This window comes from Dermacentor silvarum, chromosome 8, assembly GCF_013339745.2.
Source record: "Dermacentor silvarum isolate Dsil-2018 chromosome 8, BIME_Dsil_1.4, whole genome shotgun sequence".
NCBI classification, from domain to species: Eukaryota; Metazoa; Arthropoda; class Arachnida; order Ixodida; family Ixodidae; genus Dermacentor; species Dermacentor silvarum.
The window spans coordinates 97,210,710-97,233,741 of NC_051161.1; the positions used below are offsets into that span (position 1 = coordinate 97,210,710).

Consider the following 23,032-nt stretch of genomic DNA (forward strand, 5'->3'; position numbering starts at 1 on the left):
TGCTTTATTCTTCAAAACAATCTAGGCACACACCTCTGGCTCAAAATCATCAGTACTGTATTCCTGCATTAAACTGAAGCAAGTTGACCTTTCAATGAGATAAGTAGCAGGGCCCATGAGCCCCTTTCACAATTGTTGGGCAAGTCTTTTCAGGTAATTTTACAATATAATTAAACTATGATTACTTGAACTAGCAAATTTCATGGACAGCGACGAAAATAATTGAAAAGTCAATTATATGACGACAATAGCTGCTGGGCAACTTTTGTTTGGCGCTGAGAAGTTCCTTGTTTCATGGCTGCATCAGTATGAGCTGATTTAAGGTAAAACTGATTTTCGGAGAATGCATAGCTTAAATGGTGTTGATGCGAACGTATGGCACTTGTAGCAATTGTCTCCTTTCATTCGTCTCCTTTCAGCAATATTTTCGCCGTAGCTTTTACACATGTTTTCTGAATGTTCCAATTTATTCTGATTTTCTGAGAATTCGGTAGCTTATTTATGAAGCACTACAAGATTTCTTGTAATTTGTTCTTTTTTATCAAGTGTGGTGGAGTGTCTGCTATCAAGACGGACTGAAGCAGTTTTTCATAAACTGAATCAGAAGCACCTATTCCTGTATTTCAAATTTTCTTGTCTAAGTAGCCTCTGTGGGTTCTTGTGTAAGTTTTGTGCAAATTTTGGATGATTGCGATGTCTTGCATTTGTAAACAATGTCATGTAATTTGTCACGCTGCTGCTGCCTTTTCACAAAATCACGTCGAGTACTTGTAAGTGCAGAAGACCCAGTTAGCGTAGTGAATTAGCGAAGGAAACATGCTTTACGCACCATCGCAAACAGCAGGAAAATCTCAGTCACACAAGCAAGGCCAAAGACGACGGGTGCCTGGAATCCAATAACGCCCTGTCTTCCCAGGATGCAGAAGAGATTTTGGAATAGCTGCTTGTAAGCCACGAAGGTGCGGATATCGTTAGTTTCCAGGTCCACTGTGAAACGGTTCAGAGTTCTCCCACGAGGTGTCGCGTCAAAAAAAGAAAGAGGACTCCTTACTACCCTTTCCAGCATGTCAATGTGAAGACGTGTGGACCGTTGCCATGTTGCTCGTGCAAACAGCATACCGGCGGCAAGCTTGCACAGTACTGGAAAATAAGAATGAATAACGTCACTGCTCTTATATGATTTAGACATTTAAATCGCACTGGCGAGCATAGCACCCGTAGCACCACGAATGTCCACCGGCCAGTGCTACACCACAGAATGATCCCTGTTGTACAGCATTCAACAGAGCAACCAGGACAATCATCCTGCAACTTCTTTATGGCCTTAATCGCCCGATGGGACCAACAACGAGACTCTGACGAGCCTTAAAGACCGGACAAAACCGATAGCGTTTTCTCATCTGTGCGATTATACATCACGAACCGCATCACGGCCTGGCAGCCATGTGCAGCTCTTCGGGACTAAACTTAGGAGCGTGGTCCCACTTATTCGAGTATATTGTATCTGAATGCTCTAGTACGTCTCGGACATTGTCAGGACATTTTGCACTTCTTGGTTCTGATTTTACTTGATTTTCATATGTTGTGGCCATCTGTATATGATACTTAGTTTTATATATATATCTTAGCGAACATGGGCCAGCACTGCTATAAGGTGACCAAATGTCTTTCATTTACTGTTATAAAAAAGAAGTTCAAGATCGTAGGCGCCGAATGCGCTTTTCGCACTCTCCGCCTTACCCTAGAGCTGGTGTCATGCCCCGTCACGGATGACAGCCGGCGAAACAAAGCATTGACTCATCCTTTCACTTCCCTCACATCTTTAACCTTAACCGGGTAAAATAAACACCATATTAAAGACAATTTCTTTCTCCGTTAGTTAGCACAACTTTATTGTATCACATGATCTCCTAGGTAATGTTGTGGGCCGATCCCGGGGATTGTGTAATCTGCAAATGTGGACCGATATGTGCTACTGGATATGTGTGTATGTGTCCCCGGGGACACTGGACGCCGTGATAATCCGAATATATATATATGTGGCGAACCACATCGCCAGCGTGGTAATGAAGAAAGGAAGACGACGACGAAGAATGTAGGAATAAATCGGTTCTATCCTACAGTACCCTAGTGAAATCTTTACATTGGCACAGTCGAAAGCAGGAACCTGTGAAGAAGATGAACGTCGTGTTCAACGGGGAACGAACCACCATCAAGGGCTACAAAGCAAGTGATGAACAAAATGTCGGGCCACTGGAGAACGTGACCACGCATGATATTCTATCGAGCGTTCCATGTGCCTCTGGGTTTAGGGCTGACGACCCCGTCACTAAAGGTATCGTCCCTGCCTGCAATGAACAAGACAAGTCCGCAACTTATTTTACAGGACCCGTCTCAGCTCGTAAAACGGAACCAGCTGTAGCGTCACTGGACAATGATATAACTGTTACGAACGCAGTGCTTGACCTTCAGAAATGCCAGATGAAGCAACAGCAGCAGCTGGTAGATATTCTTGTTGCGCTATCAAGATCTAGAAGCACCAGAGAACAGCTTTTCTTGAAACCAGACATATTTGATGGAAATTCAGCTGGTTTACATACCTGGCTTCATTTTATGAGTACGCTTGCTCCAGGAAATAATGGTTGACTGACCAGGCTCGCATGCAGAACATGCGGGTATTTCTGTGTGGGAACGCGCGGAAATGGTACGATCTTCGGTTTACTTCCCCGTTGAGCGAATCGTGAGATGAGTGGAAAGAGAGTTTCTCTCGAGCATTCAAAAAGAATCCCGTGCAACTTTGGAACAAGGCCATATTCTACAGACAGAAGGCAGTTAACATCACAGAATATGTGTTTGAAAAGTGGCATTTAATTTGTACTGCCGAGCCGAAACTTCCAGAATCGTCTGTTATTGCGCTCATTATACACGGTATGACGAGAGTGCCAGAAACAAGTTCTAGCTAGGTCGCCAAGCACAATGGACCAATTGCTTCAGTCATTGGCGTACGTAATGACTCCAGATTTTAATGTACCATCAAAAGAGACAAGGGTCACAACTCGAGACCAAGCGAAAGCTACACGCGATGCTCGGTACCCCTTAACCAACCAAAGCTCCCAAAGTCAAGGCACCGCCGAACCTCATCATTATGCTGAAGAAACGGTGTTCCTTTTATATCAGGCGTGCTAATAGTGCCGATGCTTGTAAACAGCCGAAACATGTCAGCATTGATTGACACTGGTGCTTCCGTAAGCCTAATTATTAAAACTATAGTGGATTCCACTAGCATCATTTCCGGGAAGCCTATTCGTTTGTGTAGCTACAATGGTTCAGTCTCGGGAATATCATAAATGGACAAAATCAGCCCTTGAGTTCCAAGTTCAGAAGTTCAAGGTGGAAGCATTCGTCGTGTCAGCGGTGGACTTCGACTTTCTTTTATCGCGGCCCGATATGAGGAGCATGAAGATCAACATACTAAGGAACGACGAGGTGACCATTGGATAACCTGAGAAAGATATGTTTGTGGCTGAAACACCCGACCAACGAAAGTCATCATGCGTGGAAGACGTGCCATTGAAGTTACCCGAGCTAATATGCATTGGGCCATATCCCGAAGCCACAACAGCGATTGATGTGCCATTCTTGTTGCGCGACAGCACAGTCGTCAGAAAAAAGCTATATAGCCTCAGCCATGAAAAGAAAGTGTGGTTAAGGCAAGAACTTCAAGGAATGTTAGAGGCAGGGATCATTAGGCTATCGACATCATCTTTGGCTTCCCCTATTAGCTCTGTACCGAAGGAAGATGAATCATTCCGACTGTGCACTGATTACCGAATGATAAACAAGCGGACTGATCTTTTTCCATACCCGATGCCTAGGATAGACGATATCATTGATGAGACTGGAGGATGCGAATGATTTTCACGTATAGATTTATGCAAGGGTTACTGGCAAGTGCCACTAAAAGAAGAAACTAAGAAATCTGCGGCATTTGTCACACCGTTCGACATCTACGAGTATAATCGATTACCATTTGGCTGGAAGAATTCTGGGTCGTGGTTCAAAAAGAAGATGAACGAAACATTGAGCAAATTCATTGGACAATCTTGCAATGTGTATGTGGATGATATCATCGTCTACTCCAGGACAAGGGAAAACCAGGAGGAACATTTGTGTAAAATACTTGAGGCATTAAGCGCCGCAAGACTTAAAATTAACATGAAGAAAAGTGAGTTTTTTTTGCAATAAGGTGGTTTTCCTCGGTAGGGTGTTTGACGGTAAAACGAAAAGCACCAAAGAAGAGAGTGTTCAACGCATCAAGAAGATGGTGAAACCGTATGATGTTCATTCCCTCCGAGTGTTTTCGGGACTGGCCGGCCATTTCCGTGCATTCATAATAGACTATGCCAGAAAGACGAAATGTCTTACTGCACTGACCCAAAAGGGTGTGCCATTTATGTGGTCAGAAGAATGTGAGAATTGTTACACCGACCTTGTCCACATCATTTCATCGGACCCCGTATTAATGCTCCCCTGACTTTAAGCTGCCATTTGAACTATATACCGACGCATCTTTATATGGAGCAGGTGCCATACTCTACCAGCGTAATGTGACAGAACACCAAGGAAGAGAACTGAGGGTAGTATAGGTTACTACTCTTGCACGTTTACAAAGACACAAGAAAGTTATGCAACTACGAGAAGGCAGCACTGGCGGTGGTGATGGTCTTGCGATATTTCAGAAGCTACCTAGAAGGAAACCAATTCAAGCTGTTCACAGACAACCAGGCGTTGACGTACCTGTTCGAGCTACCGCAGCCGAAGGGCGGAATGGCTCGATGGGTTAGTGAAATACAACAATTTAGCTTTGACGTCATACATCGCCCGGGACAGAAACATCAAGATGCCGATGCCCTATCATGACTCCACGTGCCACACGAAACCCCAACTATAAATGTAAATCTGTTAAAACTTTGCGAAGGCACACAGGAGACGGAAGTAAAAAATGGCAAATTGTACGTTCCGGAGACCAAAGCGCCGACCGTCCTGAAGCTTTACCACACCAGTCCAGAGTCAGGAGGGCACGATGGATTTTGGAAGGCATACCACAACATAGCCCAGCGATTCACTTGGAAAAACATGAAAGAAGACATCACAAATTATGTGAAGACTTGTCAGCAGTGTCAGCTTGTTAAAGCCAAGTACAAGCCTAGAGGCAACATGATGGTCTTGCCAGGGTATTCCGATATCCCCTTCGAGGTTGTTCATCTTGATTTCGCTGAAATCAAAAAAAGAAGGGGGAGGGAGTTAGGAAGACGCAAGCATTCCTTGTCGCCAGTAGACGAGTGCACGCGTTTTGTCGCCGCCAAAGCTGGAAAACAGGACGCAAACTGCGTGATCTCATTGCTGGAACGAGTACTCTTCAAGAACGCCAGAGTCGTCGTCGCAGGCAATGGGCCAGCCTTTATAAGCGAGAAACTACGACTTTGGTCTGAGAAAAAAATATTAGATTTCGTTTCGCAGCACCTTACCATCCGGAAGCGAATTCCCTTGCAGAACGAATGATAAGGCACTTGAAGATGTACATACGACTATGCCCCGAATTCAAAGGCGGCTGGAAATGCGCCTTAGAAGGAGCCGTAGCGCATAACAACAGATCATACAGTCGGCCTGAGATGCAGCCCACATTTTGCGGCATTTGGCACGAGCTCATGGCTGCCAGCGGATCACGAAATGAGTTTAGTGCAACTAATTGATCCGAAAGAGCGTCCCAAGACTTCTCAGCAGCGTCAAAGATATAGAGTGACAATCAAAAAGAATTTTGACCGCAGACACAGCACAAGAATGCCGGATATTGAACCAGATTCGTGGGTTCTGGTCCGAAAGGGACTTGATTCGAGAACGACCTTTACAGGACCTTACTATGTCGTCAAGACAGCCAGACAGCAAGGACTCCTGAAGACAATATACTACCAAGGACCCGGTGAAAAAGATGAAAAGGCTTCAATTGGGAATGTGCTACCGTATTATCCTCGTGGGGGCCAATACAGCCGATTGGTAGTGTGTGGCGAACCACAGCGCCAGCGTGGTAATGAAGAAAGGAAGACGACGACGAGGTTAGATGGAAGAATGTAGGAATAAGTGGGTTCTACCTACAGTACCCTAGTGAAATCTTTACAATATATATATATATATATATATATATATATATATATATATATAATGGTCAGATTTGTTTGATCGGAACACCTATATCAAAGCAGTACGATACTGAATTCATTACCACACGGATCGTTTTACCCCACTATACGGTGTGCCTTATATGGAGATCGTAGCTTTGGCAAGGAAAACACAAGACATTATTTAAAATTATTTAGCTCGTCATTATACGTCAAACTATGGGCCGATCCCGAAAATAGTGCCGTAAGGAATTTAAACAGTGCGACGGTCCTCCTATTCCTGTTACGTGGGGGTGACGCAAAATAGCGCCATGCGCATTGTCACCACCCCATTTACACCTCCCAACTCGTTCAGGAAGACATTGCCCTTGATCACCTCAACTGAATGGTTTTCACCTTAAATATGTTTTTGTTTAAGAAATGATTGTATAGCTTTCCCGGTCATTTTGCCATCTCGATAACAAAGCATTCTGATTGTTTCAATGGAGTCTCTTCCACCCCCCTGGTTCCAGTGACACTACGGGACGACTTCAGAATATTAATCTGTCAGGTCGCGTATGTTACACAATTCGGCAACATGTTTCTTGTCCATTTGATGTTAATTTTCAATCACTTGAACAGCTATAGATAATAATTGATTGTGGAGTATTGCAGAAACATCTGTGCCCATATTTGCCCTGATTTGTTTTTTACGGAGAAACTTCAAATATGCAAACTAGTGTATGCCGGTACTTCCTCCTCAACTACATGCCAATGAGATTCATTAGCAGTGTTATAGAGCACAAAACACTGTGCTCATCGATATTTATAGAAGGATCAGCCATTAGACAATCTGCAAAACACAGATTCATTGTCCATGCAAAAGCGCCTATTGCAGTTATCTAGACTATTTCTTCTGACCACATGGTAGAATTAGACCATTGCACAAAGCAGGACCTTTATTCAGAAAACACAAAAAATACAAGTTTGAGATATCTATTGCCAAGATGAAAGTTATATGGAGTGGTGTTCAAGATATTTCCCGTTAAAGCCAAGGTTTGGGTTGTGCATGCAATGACTTCGTTCTGATTTATTTTATTAACTACGGAAGTGCATATCTCCGAACAGCTGCTATACGCTGGTTGTTTTTGTGTATTAACTATACATATATGGAGCACTGGCCAACTTCTATTCATCTATTGCAGATGCTGCACTAAGCAATAAATTTAATTACAAGCACACGAAGAAGCAGACTATGCAGCCAGGTAAGGCATAGGGGAAGCAATTCTTTGGTTTATTAGAAATGTGTAAATAATAGGTAGAAATGAAATGAAAGTGGACAAAGAGATAAACTGCCTCATGTGATAGCTGGACCATCATGCGCATTATGGGCGAGGTGCTTCACGAGCTAAGCTAACGTAGCGGCCATCCTCACCTTCACCTTTAGGGCTATGTTGGTATCTGCACTAGATTAGCTCCGGGAGTGTTAGCCTGACCCCCCCCCCCCTCCCCTTACGGCCATGGCAGTGGATGTGGAACTTCCTTTCTAATTGCAGGCACAACGTAGTAGGTGAGCTTACAAGCAAGGACGTGGGCAGAAATTTTTCATATTTGATCTCATGGCATGAACATTGCGAAATTGAGGTTGTTTAATTTCTATTCAATATTCTGGCACATTTAATTGCCAGGAAGTAGAATTTGGCAGTCTTGAATCCGTGGGAAAAGTTGCTGCAGGTGGGAGCCACTTAGTGGGTCTGGCCGTCTTTTACTTTGTTTGTGGCAGGTTTGGGTACGCAAGTATTCCGCTTTGTGCTGCAGTGACCAAATAGCCCAACATCACAAATGCACTAGAGTCCACCGAAGCACAGGGGCAAAATTGAAGAGTCTAAGTCAGTAGAGTCCTAATTCTATTATTGAAAAGTTTCTTAGGTACGCCCTTCTAGGGTGAAAATTTGGGAAGTGATCTATAACTACATCTTCTTTTTCAAAATTACATATTAGTGAATAATATAAATTTCTTGGAACATGATTCTATTAGAACTCAATCGAAGAAATTCAATTTTACTACGAGTGCAACATTTGTAAACATGAATTGTGTTCAATAAAGCAAAGTTATTTACCATCTCCAAGGCAGAACGCTGCGAGCCTGTGGAGAATAATTCGGCTAGAGATGCGGTTGTCGACGTTTTTGCTTATATTAAGCGTTACCCATTCCTTGATGCAGAAGAGTTGGCAGGCGACCAACACTCCACTCGCCGCGAAGCAAATCAAGGCGAACACTGCGCATATCCCAGAGTACTTGAAGTACGCCACGCAGACATCCAGAAAGCCCTGTATAAAATGAGAGCTATAATATATCATTGAAGCCAAGACATTAAACATGAAAACAAACAAAACTACAACGTTCTTTGCATTCTTGGTGCAGAAAGAAGATACGGATGCTACGGAAAATATGATGGCTACACTGTTAAAAATATCGGTAATCGTCGGTAATCGTCGCATCGGTAATCGTCCCAACTTAAGGGAAAGCTTTAACTCATGTGCTCTCATCGAAATACAATGAAACGGTGAAATCATTTTTCTCGGTTACTACTGCACACATTTTAATAATTCATATTGAACTTAAAAATAATAAACTGTATTAACTGCAGCAAGTTCATTTTTAAAATATGCCATCAATGTTGTTTTAAAGCTTTTTGAAAATAGGGTAAAAAATTTAACATGAAATTTAAAGCACTGTGATTCAGCTACGAAAATGATGTCACAATTCTGTAAGCTGCACGAAATAATGCATCTGAAGGCGACCCAATACGTGTGTAATATACCACAGTTTCATATATCACACAAATTTCTGAGTAGACATTTTGTAAAAATCTCGCAAACATTGCAGGCATTTTACTGTAACTACAGATATCAAATATGGCAGATTGATATGCTTTTATAGATAGAGCTTTCTTAACTGCGATATTTGTTATTGGGGAGAGTTGGCGGTTTGTAAACTACGTGGTTGTATTTACTTAACAATGTTAGGCAGTTCCTTTTCATTTTGGATTCTAAATTAAAATTCTGCTTCCCATTTTGCAAGAACCAAATTTTTTTCTCAGTCACTACAAAGTTCCTTGAAATAAGTCGAGCGGTTGTCTCATGAATGCATTACTGCGTTTTACATGTATTTAAACAGGAATATAGGAGTTGGCCGCGATGTAAAGCTTATAAAATCTGCTGATTTTACGACTAGTCTGAGTAGCCACGCTGCCCTGTTCTATACAGAGGTAGGCAGGAGTGCTTTCTCATTTTACTACGTATTACTATCTTTGCGTTTTTCACATAAAACATTCAGCAACTACGGCCATTATATTCCCATGCTGTAGAAGCATGGGGGTTATATGGTAGTGTTTATTCAACGACACGCAACATTCCTCTCATAGGCCACTACCCGAAGTTTTATACTGTGGCAATGCGCTATTGCCGAAAGTAGTGCGAGGTTTTCATGGAAGATTCGTTGAAATAAACTTGAGACACATCTCCAGTTGCTTAATGGTTAAAAGTGACGTTTCCGTACACGTCAGTAATATATTGTGCAGATGGACACCACACCTTCGCAATATTACTTTCAAAAAAGGCTTTATCTCTGCAGCTATCTTGTGCTAAACAAATTCAAATTTTGCTCTTCAGTACTCATCTCTGACTTAGACAGTGGCGAGCGCGTACAGCTCTAATCAAAAGAATGAGAATATTTATAATATGACTCACCGAAAGTGCTTCGCATGCATTCGGATTCAAGTGCCTCTTGTGGGGGCTGCTTGTGACTGTGGTGCAGGCAAAGTGTGTGTCCGGTCAGAAGTGCTCTTCACTCCATGACGAAGCTTAGAACGACAAAGGGCTGACCGAGTTGAAGATAACTCGTTCTTTGAAAAGTTCGTTGCAAAAATATCATTAAACCTATAGTAATTAAAACCTGATTAATTTTTATGCATATATGTTAGCTATGTCATTACATGAATGATTGGTTACATAAATATAAAGTTCTGTTGAGTGGCGGAACCCAATCTAACCTTTCGTAGCATTGTGGCTTATGCAAATCGGCCCCTAATTTTGAAAAGAGTGAAGGTCTCTGGAGACGCAGTGACGAAGTAGCGCATACTATAGTAGGTGGATTTCAGTATCAGTAATGGCATGCCATTACTGATATGAAATTCACCTACTATAGTGCAGGCTCCATGTCTGTATTCCAGTGTTCGATTATCCTTCATACAGAATTGTCGTGCCTGAATTTATTTTTTGTTAGAGAATGTACACGTGTATACGTCATTCATGCCTTGGTTACGCTGTCGCCAGAGCGCACCTATTATTCATTTTGTTTGTTTCTTATAATCCGCCGCGGAGCGATCCGCAAATTACCTTCGGTATTGCCACTTTTGTTCGTCTCGTGTCCTATGGTTTCTGCCTAACTTTTCAGAACATCACTTCAGGAAGACGTACACAACAAACACGAAGCAATAAAAACGTAAGTACTACATGCGTATGAACAAAAGCACAGTAGTTCAAAAATGTCCAGAGAGAAAAAAACATGAAAATTAAAAGAAGGCCAACAAAACGAGCCGGAATTACTGCTTTGTTGTTGTCAGCTGCACAATTCTTTTTTTTCGAAAGAACACGCTAAGGTACTTTGAAGAGTTGCTGAAAAATCACATTTAAAAATTTTGTTGTGAAAACACTGTTCATGTTTAGGTTCTGCGGTTTTTCCCTCCAACACAACGGTCTCTTTATGAGACACGCCGTAGTGGCCGACTCCGTAATAATTTTGACCATCGACTGCTTAACGTGCCTCTAAATATAAGTGCTCGAACATTTTGGTGTTTGTTCCCATAGTAATGCCGTCACCGCAGTCGGGATCGAACGCCCAAAGTTGAGCTCAGCAGGCGACGCCAGATTCACTGGCCTTCTACGGCGGCTTCAAGCTTAGTTTTCAGTTTCGTATTGCTCATTTTCATACTCAAATAATGATTGATGCCCATTAGGTTGGTAGTTCGTCTACCACACCTCTTTCGTTTTTTTTAACCTTAACACTTGGTGACAAGAATATCTGAGATACCATGTACCAGCAATAAACAAGCTGAAAAATGCTCACTCTATGAGATGACGCTTCTTCTTTCGCAAATATCCCTGCATTTCGTGTAGTCGTGGGCTGGCATGACCTACGAATGAACCGCAGAACTGCGTGAACTGGGTGCAATGAAATGTGAAAGGCAATTTATCGACAAATGCGACAAAAATGTGTCAGCATAACGTCGCGCCTCTTTGAGGTCCCGGTTCCATGATTTAAACCGTGTTCACCACATTGCACCACATCGCGCCACATTGTAGAGTGATGTACAGAAACTCACTCGACACATGTCCTGCTTATTCGAGCAGTGAAGTAGAACTGATGGTGGTCCGGAGGAGGCCACCGTCAGTTGCAATATATATATATATATATATATATATATATATATATATATTGTTAGAGGGTTTATTTACAAGCAGGGACGATACGTAACAACAGCCTTGGTCCAACAGCGTCGGTCACTGTCTCGCGCTCTCCGGGCAGCTGGGCTTCGTCATCCTCTCTCAATGGCTGCGGACTCTCTTCCCCACTACATTGGCCCCGGCGACGGAGAGGAGCCATTCTGGCGAATCAAGGTGAGGCAAGCACCAGAGGGTCGTAGTAGGGCTTTAAGCGGCCCACGTGGACTGTTTCACGACCACGGCAGCGTCTGTCGGTGGGAGGTGTCACAGGCTCGACGACGTAGTTCACCGGCGATGTGCATTCAACGATCCGGTAGGGACCGTGATACTTCGCTGCAAACTTGCGGGAGAGACCAGGGGTGGGGCACGGAATTGAAAGCCACACGGACGAGCCAACAGGGAAGGTAGGGGTAGGTTCAGCCGGGTCAAGGCGCTCTTTTTGAAGACCTTAGGTCACGGATGTAAATGAGCGTGCGAGTTGGCGGCACTCTTCGGCACATTGAGCAAGTTCTGAGACTGGGCGGTATTCGGATGCATCCGGACGGTACGGAAGTATAGTGTCCAGTGTGGAAGATGGCTCACGTCCGTAGAGTAAAAAGAAAGGCGAAAATCCAGTGGTGGCTTGCGTGGCTGTATTGTATGCATATGTCACAAAAGGAAGCACCAAGTCCCAATTAGAATAGTCGGAGGCTATGTACACGGATAGCATATCACCGAGTGTTCGGTTAAAGCACTCCGTCAAGCCATTAGTTTGCGGATGATAACTTGTAGTGGTGCGATGAATTATATTGCACTCACTGAGAAGCTCTTGGATGACTTGAGAAAGAAACACACGCCCTCGGTCACTAAGCAGCTCGCGTGGCCCACCATGGCGAAGAACGAAGCGGCGCAAGACGAACAAGGCAACATCGCGAGATGAAGCTGTTGCAAGAGCGGCAGTTTCGGCATATCGAGTAAGATGGTCGACAGCCACAATAATCCACCGATTGCCCGCAGGGGTGGAATTAAGGGGTCCGTACAGGTCTATGCCGATTCTATCAAACGGGCGAGCGGGACACGGCAAAGGTTGTAATGGGCCAGGTGTTTGACAAGTTGTTTTCCGGCGTTGACACTCCATGCAGGAACGAATGTACTTGCGGACGTATGTGTACATTCCACGCCAGTAGAATCGCTGGCGAAGCCTATCATACGTTTTCAAAACGCCAGCATGCGCGTTTTGTGGGTCTGCGTGAAAGTCCGTGCACATATCGGAGCGCAAATGGCGAGGTATAACAAGAAGCCACTTTCGACCACCGGGCTGGTAGTTGCGGCGATACAACATGGAGTCCCGGAGCGCATAATGAGGTACTTGGCGACGAAGGGCACGAGAGAGCTGTGGGGCTGGTGTCGTCGAAGGCATAGAGAGAACGTCGATCAGCGAGGCGATCCAGGCATCCTTGCGCTGTTCGGAAGGCATGTCAGTGATATTGATGCTGGCGAAGGAAGTTGCGGAAAGGGAAACAGGCGCAACGTCAGAAGACACCGGCGAGCGGGAAAGTGCGTCGGCGTCGGCATGCTTGCGCCCGCAGCGGTAAAGAACGCGAATATCGAATTCTTGCAAACGAAGTGCCCAGCGTCCAAGTCGACTAGACGGATCCTTCAGTGAAGCCAGCCAACAGAGCGAATGATGATCGATGACGACATCAAACGAATTGCCATACAAGTAAGGGCGAAATTTCTGCAACGCCCAAACAATTGCCAAACATTCCTTCTCGGTAACCGAGTACTTGAGCTCTGCCTTGGTAAGGGCACGACTCGCATAGCCAACAACGTACTCAGAGAAGCCCGGCTTACGTGGGGCAAGGACAGCGCCAAGGGCGATCCCACTAGCATCCGTGTGTACCTCGATCGGAGCGGCAGGGTCGAAGTGACGTAGGATGGGCGGTAAAGTCAAGAGACGGCGTAATGTTGCGAAAGACTCATCACACGCCGGCGACCAACCAGACAGATAGCTATCGCCGGTGAGCAGCTTCGTCAGTGGTGCTATTATAGAAGCAAAGTTCTGCACAAAGCGGCGAAAGTATGAGCATAGACCAAGGAAGCTGCGAAGCGCTTTCACGGTGGTAGGCTTCGGGAATTCAGCAACAGCACGAAGTTTCTGCGGATCGGGAAGGACGCCGTCCTTAGAGACTACGTGGCCCAGGATGGTAAGTTTGCGAGCTCCGAATCGGCACTTCTTGATGTTAAGCTGAAGGCCTGCGCGCGTCAAACAGCTCAGTACCTCGTGAAGTCGACGGAGGTGACTGTCGAAATCAGGGGAGAAAACGACGACGTCGTCCAGGTAGCACAGGCACGTCTTCCATTTCAACCCACGCAAGACACTGTCCATCATTCTTTCGAATCCTTTCGGTGCCGACGTGGAAGAATAGGTCGGTTGACGAGGCGGCCCGGCAGCGACGACTTGCGCATACGACAAGGGCGCAGGCTCCGGAGGTAGCGGACGAGCGAAAGGCAAAGCGTCAGTGACCTCTTCTTGGATAGGTTGGCGTACGACTGGGGCCAGATGTTGTGCCTGTGCTGGCTCAGGCGTGCTCGATAAAATAGAGAGTTGTCTGGCGACCTCCTCACGCACGAACTGCTTTATCTGAATCAACAGTGCATTCTGGTCACCCAGAGTCAAGGCCGCGATCAAGTGGTTCTGTTCCAGAGGGCGTCGAGTTTGAGCGCGTTGCTTGCGCAATTCGTCGAAACTCTGGCACAAGCTGACATCTGCGACGGTTTGGGGGTCTTTGGCCAATAACATTTGAAACGCGTCATCGGCAATTCCTTTCAGGATTTGCTTGATCTTATCCGACTCGTGCATCGACGGGTTGATACGCTTACACAAGTCGACGACGTCTTCAATAGAACTGGTGAAGTTCTCACCGGGTTGTTGAGCGCGTTCACGAAGTCGCTGTTCTGCGCGGAGCTTGCGTACTGCGGGGCGGCCGAAGATTTCCGAAAAAGTGGTCTTGAAAGAGGCCCAGTTATGAATCTCCGCTTCGTGATTGCGGAACCAGAGACTGGCGACGCCAGTCAAGTAAAATATGACATTGGTCAGCCTAGTCGCATCGTCCCATTTGTTGACTGCGCTCACCCTCTGGTAAGTTGCCAACCAGTCCTCGACGTCTTGGTCGTCAGTCCCGCTGAATATCGGCGGGTGACGCTGAGGCAGCACGCCGGGACAGACGGTGGGTTGAGTCTGGGAAGGACCTTGGGTGGTGGTTTCTTCAGTCATCGCTGGCGCTGGAGGCAGGGTACGGCTACGTAGTTCCAGGTTGGGAGACTAGGAGATACCCAGCACCTTTCCACCAAACTGTAAGGGAGTTTATTTACAAGCAGGGACTATACGTAACAACACCCTTGGTCCAAGAGCGTCGGTCACTGTCTCGCGCTCTCCAGGCGGCTGGGCATCGTCATCCTCTCTCAATGGCTGCGGACTCTCTTCCCCACTACAATATATATATATATATATATATATATATATATATAGGTACTTGTAGGTTGAGGGTGCCCGTACGAAAGAAACGATGCTTTGTTTCCTACGTTTCGGCCGGGGTCCGGCCTTCGTCGGGGACTACATGAAACAGTTAGGCGTTGTGCTTAAATACGCACATGTCATAGAGGCTTATCCGCTGTCACGGCACATTGTTGCTGTACGGTGCTTGTATCCGTCACAAATCACGATTGCAAGCCCGTGAGTGCAACCGTATGCAATGTACCCCCGTGAGCAAAAGTATACAGACCACAGGGTCGCCGAAAAACCTGAAATTCTTCGTAATTAACATGTGTAAACCGAAATTGACGAGTACACTGGAAAGTTCGCAATGCCAAGTCGGGACTGCAGTCTTCAATTTCAAGTTGCATTCGTAGGCAGTTCAAAAAATCGGTTTATCGTGCAATACCTGGTCCGTATACTTTTGCTCATGGGTGTACGTATTTTAAGCACAACGCCTATCCGTTTCATCAATTTCCAGACGAAGGCCGGACCTGCGCTCTTAAACTGACAGAACTACCACTGATCTCTTAGGGCTAATACGCTTCACATCGTGCACTGCAGATAAATAAGCAGTCAATGAGATGATAAGGATGATAAAGAGTGATAGGATATTATATGGGCATGATCACTGTTGATAATGGTTCAATGGTTCAGGAGCTAAAGAGCAATAATGGCTGATAAGGGTGATCTGGACAGATAAGGGTTGCTAAGGCTCCGATCGAGTCCAATAAGGTTGACAACAACCGATAAGGGTTGAAAGGTTTGCTACTGGTCGGATCAAGTTTCATAGCATTGATAATGACCCGGGGCTACATAGACACGGGCAAGTAGAACAATCCTTACCCATAATTAAACTCCCAGGGGAGTTTCTGCGTGTTTGTTTAGAACGCTGTGAGCCTAGAGAATGTAAGACTTTTGCAAAGAAGTTGCCAGGCGTGGTGAATCACCAAAGAAGGAATTACGAAAAAAAACTGCGGGATCTCTGTATGCTGTATGTGCGAGTGAAAGCATGCCACAGTGCGGTCCTCCCTTGCGCACGCTTCCGTGCTCAAGGGAGGAAAGCGCGGAGGAAGCGCACCGTCTTCCCGCGGGAGGGAGGGGGGGGGTTCTACTCAGGCGTCTGCTGCGCGCGATCCCTATCTTGAAAGCGATCTGCGATGCGGGCAGTGTAGGCCTCTAGGCGCACCTAGGTCCGATAGCTTCGTGTGCTCTATGGCACCCATAATATAGCACGTCACAGACGTTCACGAATTGAACGACACTGTAACTTTTAGGTGCGAAGACCTTATGCGCCCGGGCTGTTGGCTTCTCCTGTCGTAGTCGTCGTCGTCGTAGGTAGGCAAGCGGCTCGTGCTCGCGCTTGGCAGGTGCTCATGCCACTGCTCCCGCGTTCGTCGTCGTCTTCCACAGCTGGCTGCGTTGCCGCTCATCATTCCAGCGTATAATTGGGCTTTTCATTTGTCGTCGTAATGGGGAGGCCGCGTTTACGGGGTTATGAGCCATTCCTTAAGGCAGTATGAGCCCATTAGCGTGACATCACTGCATGCTTCGCACCTCCCCAGGTTTCACGTTAGTGGTGCTGCAATTGGTTCAGTGGGTCATTCGAGCACCGAGTTTTTTGCAGGAAACCATCAACACAAATTGCCTGAATATATTCACAAGTATAGCAAGAATAAAAATAGAGGTGGCTGTGCAGATGTTCAACTTTTTTTTTTATTTTGCCTAGCCATATAAAGCTTCACTTTAAAAGGAGGGCACCAGACAACAAGACAAACCACAGGCATGGGGGGATGCGCTATCGCAGGATGACAGCAAAGCCACTATATGCAATGGCATAAGGTTCCTACCTAATCAAGTTGTTGGTAATTCAGCCCCTGCCTCATGACTTAGCAGCGGCGTGTCTAAAAATGTATTACAGAAAATGCCTATACAGATGCGACCACAAAATCTCTTCAGACGTTTGACCATACAAGCGCTATCTTTTAGACATGACTCCCAAGTGGGAAATGTATTTGTCGTACTGATTTAGGCATTTGTATACTGCACGCTCACGCAGATCCGTGTCATTTACTAGCTTAGATATTTAGGAGCATGGTCTCTTTTTTTTGTTAATTACTTTTCTATTTACTAAGGGCCAAATGTGTCCCTCCAGACTTACATATACTTTGAAACACGCCGCTTTTACCACGCTCATAGCTGTTTAATGAAAATAAGTAGTCTGGAAAACATTCTTTATAAGCACTAGAAGGGTTTTCTGTCGTCTGAGCCCTTCCGCTGATTTAAACATGGCGATGTTTGCTTCGACAGATGATACATAATTCGCACTGAACATTTATTAGAAAAATATATTCATTTGTACAGAAGATGCGCTGACTTTGTTTTAGAGCAGAAAAACTATCTTACCTTGAATCTTCTTTTTTCCACTGCAGAGCGGGACGGGTTGTGTCTTCCAAGTAATCTAACGGAACGGCATTCTGCCCCGTCACATTCTCGACATCGCTGATGAGCACGGCACTCCTGTTGTTCATCAGCAGCCATTGATGCACAGAAAATGGAAGTCGCGCAATTTGTGTCACAAAGACGCACGTCTGAAAACCATGAAATTGGAAATTTTCTTGCCTGTAATAGAACTACCAAATAAAATATTACATCAACGTTTCTTCCTTTATTGCAGCAATACACCACAATCTGCGTTTTCCTTTGTGTATTGTTTAATACATTCCAAAATGTGCTAAAACAAATGGAGACATGCACTGCCCTGTTCTTGATAAATGACACGATTGCGTTAGTTCTTAAGATTTTGGTGGCTGAGTAATGTTAATACGTCTTTAGTTTGAGCTGTTTTTGTTTTCCTTCAAAATGTTTCCACAAGATCATTCACCAGATAGTACACCACGGCAGTACTCAGGCAAACCCCTTATTCATTTTACTTGTTCCCTACATCACCCAAAGAAGTATCAGATTCAATCGCTAGTTTACGAACTACAGGCCCCGGCCTTGATGATTTACAAGCATCTAAAATCAAATTAGTATCATCTGATATCGCCGATGTACTCGCGCACGTTATTAACTGCATGTTCATAACAGGTGTTTTCCCCGACGAATTAAAACACGGTAAAATAACTCCTATATTAAAAAAAGGTGACAAAGAATTAATATCAAACTATCGCCCTATCTGCATGCTATCTTTTTTTAGCAAAGTTATTGAGAAACTACTTGTACACCGCTTAACAAACTACTTTCACAAATTTAATCTTCTCTCGCCTGAGCAACACGGGTTTCGTAAAGGGCATTCAACTGAAATAGCTATAACATCATTCACTGACAAAATAAACATGCCCTTGACAACGGCCATATTGTTGGTTCAGTTTTCGTTGACTTCAGTAAAGCATTTGATACCATCTGTCATAACATTCTTTCTTACAAGTTAGAAGCTCTGGGCATTCGTGGCCCAGCTCTTACGCTCATCCGCAGTTATTTGACTAACAGAACACAAGTTGTAAATTTCGGAGGTTCACTATCACGTACTAAATCCGTCACTAAGGGTGTCCCACAAGGCTCGCTTTTAGGCCCTTTACTATTCCTGGTGTACATTAACGATCTTCCTCACTGTTTAACCAGTACTTCATCTATACTGTATGCTGACGACACCACTATATTTACTAATAGCAAATGCATAAATACCGTAATAGACCGATTAAATTCCGACCTAGGCAACTTGTCTGCGTGGTGCACAAATAACAAACTTCACATCAACCCTTCGAAAACTCAGTTTATGCTTTTTAATACACATAAACGCGTCATCGCGCCCGCGCCACCACTCGTCTTACAAACTCATGTTCTCTCACCTGCACATGAAGTTGTCTTCCTTGGCGTCAAACTGGACCCCCAACTTAAGTTTAACTTGCATGCTGACATGGTGTCAAAAAAGATTGCCTTTGGAATAAGAGTACTAATTCTAACACGTTCATATTTTCCAGAAAACGTAAGAACTTCACTTTATTACGCATTTATTCATTGTCACTTGCAATACTGCATCTCAGTTTGGGGAAACACATATTGCTCGCACATAATACGTCTGCAACATTTACAAAATCAAGCCTTGAGGATCATCAATTTCTCCAGTTACATGTCACATGCAGTACTAATTTTCAGTACCCTAAATATACTACCATTACGTTACATGCTCCAGCTCTAATTGGTTTTACTAATATACCGCACACTAAATCATGAAATCATTTTAGATACATTTTATAGGCCTGCTCTTACCAACACTAACAATACGAGATTTTCCGCTAACAACAATTTTTTACTCCCTCGAATAAACACTAACTATGGAATGTTTACTGCTCTTTTTACGGCCATTAAATACTGTAACAAACTACCCCCCCATATTAAAGCCTGCCGCACAACATTAACATTTAAGAGAGATACGAAGCAATATTTACTAACGACACTACTGGCCAGACTCATTACTATGAGTCTATATTGTGTACAGAATTATTTTCCAGTTTTCAATGTTTTTGTATTTATCTAATGTATTGATTGTTTTTATTTATTTTTTATTCTGTATCTTCCTTTGCCTTCTTTTTTTCTCCTTCTTTTTAGTTGTTTTATATTTTTTGTCGCATAGTCTATATAACACTTGTACTTTGCGTATTGTGAGGATATATTTGTTTCTAATTATCTGTTAAATTAACCTCGTGTTCTTTGATATGTGTGATTCCTATGTTTCCATAACGTGTCAATTTATTTATCTATGCATACGCTGTATGTATTTCATTTGCCTATATTTTGAACTTCAATTATTGTAAGCACCTTTCTTGTATTTGATTATTTGCTTCACCAACTTTGTGTATTCCGATGTCTGTTGCTGTTATGTTGCCATAATGTATTAATTATTGCTTTGTTAAATCACTAATAGGAGGTCCCCCTGACAGTTCTTGTAACTCCGGGACCTCCTTCTGTACTAATGATGAATGATGAAAAAAATGAAAGAAATGAAAAAAAAATAGAATGGAAAATGATGCTACACATCCACTGGGAAGTGTTGTGCCAAAGAATTGTTCAAGGACAGTGTAATAGCCACTTAGTCCTTTAAAATGAGATAGAAGTGTGTTTATTTGATGGCTAAAGTTATTGAACTTCACAATAATGTAAGTGATAAGTACGAATGGCACACAAGTTAATACAAGCCACGTAGACAACTGAGAGAAACTACAACGAGTATATACACGAAGACAATTCAGTATTATGCAATAGTATAGTGAAGTTGAACAAAGCTACCGAGTGGTGCGGAAAATATAAATCCGTGTAAAAGTTTGTTCCCTTAAAGCAGTACTGTTTGGATAAAACGTAGAGAGCGGGTAGCAGTTCCACACAATGGCCTAAATGGTGTTAAAGGTGCCTCTTTTCTGCCACGCTGCGTCCGTTAAAGAATCGGTTCCTCAGGAAATTCTTTTAGTTTTTTTTTTTTCATTACGAAGACTCTGTGAGAAACTAAGCCGAACCATTTTCAGCCTTACACCGACTTTTCATAATTCATATTTGCGTATAAATAGGAAATCTAGAATAGTAAACCACATCTATCAAGCACAAAAATTATGGAGATCTCATTCTAATGCGAATCATTATATAGGAAGCTCTTACGACAGGTCACGCAAGGTCATTTTGGATTTTTCGTTTACAAATCCTGCAAAATAATGTCACAATTTAAAACTAGTGATGGATTTAGGAGGATCTATTTATGCAGTAGTAATTTTTTTAGTTTAAAATAAAACTCAACTAGGAGGTCCAATCTTTATTTTTTGAGGAGTATGAAGTCATAAGGTAACCTGGCAGTTTCAAGATAACCAATATATAATAAATATTTATTTGGGGTGCGTCACGTAACCATACTATAATTTGTTGGTCTTGCGTGCTCTCGGCACGAAGGCCACATCACCTTCAACAAACGCCGGAGCTCCACTCCCTTCAACAGGCTAGATGCGCGCATTCATTAGTGCAATGATTAGACGCCCAGTGTCGCTCACTACACTCCACAGCTGCTTCCTGCTCTCAGACCACAAAGATGCACAAAGATGCGCGTTGCTTAATATTCTAGTTCATGCGCCACAACAGCCTGGAATAGGCAGTGCTAGCCTAATCTAACGGGAAAAGAGAAGCAACAAAATTTAGCTCGCAAATGCTCAAAGAGGAGTCACTATATAATGCTTCGTACCGTGATAATTCTTTTAAGTTAGTTTCGTCGTATTTTCTGTTTATCAGAACTCTGGTTAATATTTCGCCTGCGTCTCCTTCTGAGCCCCCACATGTTTATATATGACTCTTATAAAAGCTGTGTACGCGGCCAATTACATTTCAGGGTACAGTGGCAAGCCGAAGTTCTTGCTCGTCGCCGCAAGAGTTGAATGAAGGCTGTAACTAACTATGCCATGAAGTTTAGTATTTTCTGACACAAAGGAGGTTAGACTGAACCAGGCTTGAGAAAAAGCTATTCATCGTTCCCCGCATACATAGACACAGCCACGCACGCATAATGCAAGGCCGCACTACAGCCGCAACGTCCACAGTAGTTTGTTCAGGTCTTTAACGTAAAGCTCTCTCTTTCTCTCTCTCTCTCTCTCTCTCTCTCTATATATATATATATATATATATATACATATACATACATACATACATACATACATACATACATACATACCTACAAACATACTTACATACATATGCAAATTGCCGCGTGACATTTTTCATGTATACGCAAGGGGCTTTGCGTGTATTCCCGGGCTTATCTCAGGCTCGGAAAAAATCCTTGTATGTAGCACATATTGACCAACAGAAAGCTTTACCGGCAGTTTTTCATGTTGCTTTACAATTTACTCATTGCCACTTTTTCATGTTTTTATATTGTTTGAGCAGGTAAATAATTAATCAAGACTAACTGTGTAATTAGGCGGAATGCAAAAACTCGTAATTTGAGTATCTCCAAGCGATGGCAAACAACAATATTTCGGTTCTGTCCACCTACTTGGCATTTTCATATTTCTAAATCTTGGTGCATTATAGTTGGGACACCCTGTATATGCAATAAACAGGGGGCTCACTTTTAAGATTTACGGAATTTTTTAAAATAGCATGTTGCAGGTAAGATAATTCTGGTGCTTGAGCTGTATTATTGGATGAGGCGGACATTACCTGCACGAGAAACCGAACTACAAATTCAAGTAATAAAGAAAAATTCACCAATAATCGCTTCAATTATTAACATTACGGCACATATTACAATTTACAAATTGTAGCTCGTGAGTTTGCAAGGCATAACCACTCGAAATGAGTTTCCAGAATGACGCCAGTTTGGAGATATGCGCCATCAAACTTGCCGTACAAATTTTTTCGCATTACTAGCACAATTTATCGCGCTAGTAATGTCCGCCTCTTCGAATAATCCAGCTCAAGGACAATAATTATGCCATCTGCCACAGACGATCTTTAAATGTTCCATAATGCTTAAAAATGATCACCCTGTATATACAATACAATACAACGGCATTGAGAAAAACGAAACAAACAATATTGACACAAACAACGACTGCGGACATATAATCACAAAAAGAAGGAACTCTGTCGTAAGTGCACCATCGATAGTTCCCCTAAATTTTTTGCAAGGTACGTTCAAATGCATTAAAAAAGATGCACAAATGTGCATCACAAGAACAGTTGCCACAGATAAAATAAACTCACTTGGAAAACTTACTTTGATAGTTATATTAACGAGAGCACAATATTTGACACTACAGAACGCAGGATTGAAGTCATAGGATTTTTCTTTAGTAATCACTGAGCTTGCAAGTAA

At 43.5% G+C, this 23,032-nt stretch overlaps 1 protein-coding gene across 1 annotated transcript in view; it reads right to left on the bottom strand.

Annotated features, from left to right (window-relative positions):
- Positions 1-23,032, bottom strand: part of LOC119462306 (ATP-binding cassette sub-family C member 2-like) — a 246,582-nt gene that overhangs the window by 17,263 nt on the left and 206,287 nt on the right. The window contains exons 11-14 of the mRNA XM_049673266.1: positions 17,584-17,768; positions 11,287-11,353; positions 8,276-8,486; positions 830-1,140 (exon numbers count right to left, since the gene is read on the bottom strand). Coding sequence (XP_049529223.1) covers positions 830-1,140; positions 8,276-8,486; positions 11,287-11,353; positions 17,584-17,768 — 774 coding nt within the window. The remainder of the gene's footprint in view (positions 1-829; positions 1,141-8,275; positions 8,487-11,286; positions 11,354-17,583; positions 17,769-23,032) is intronic.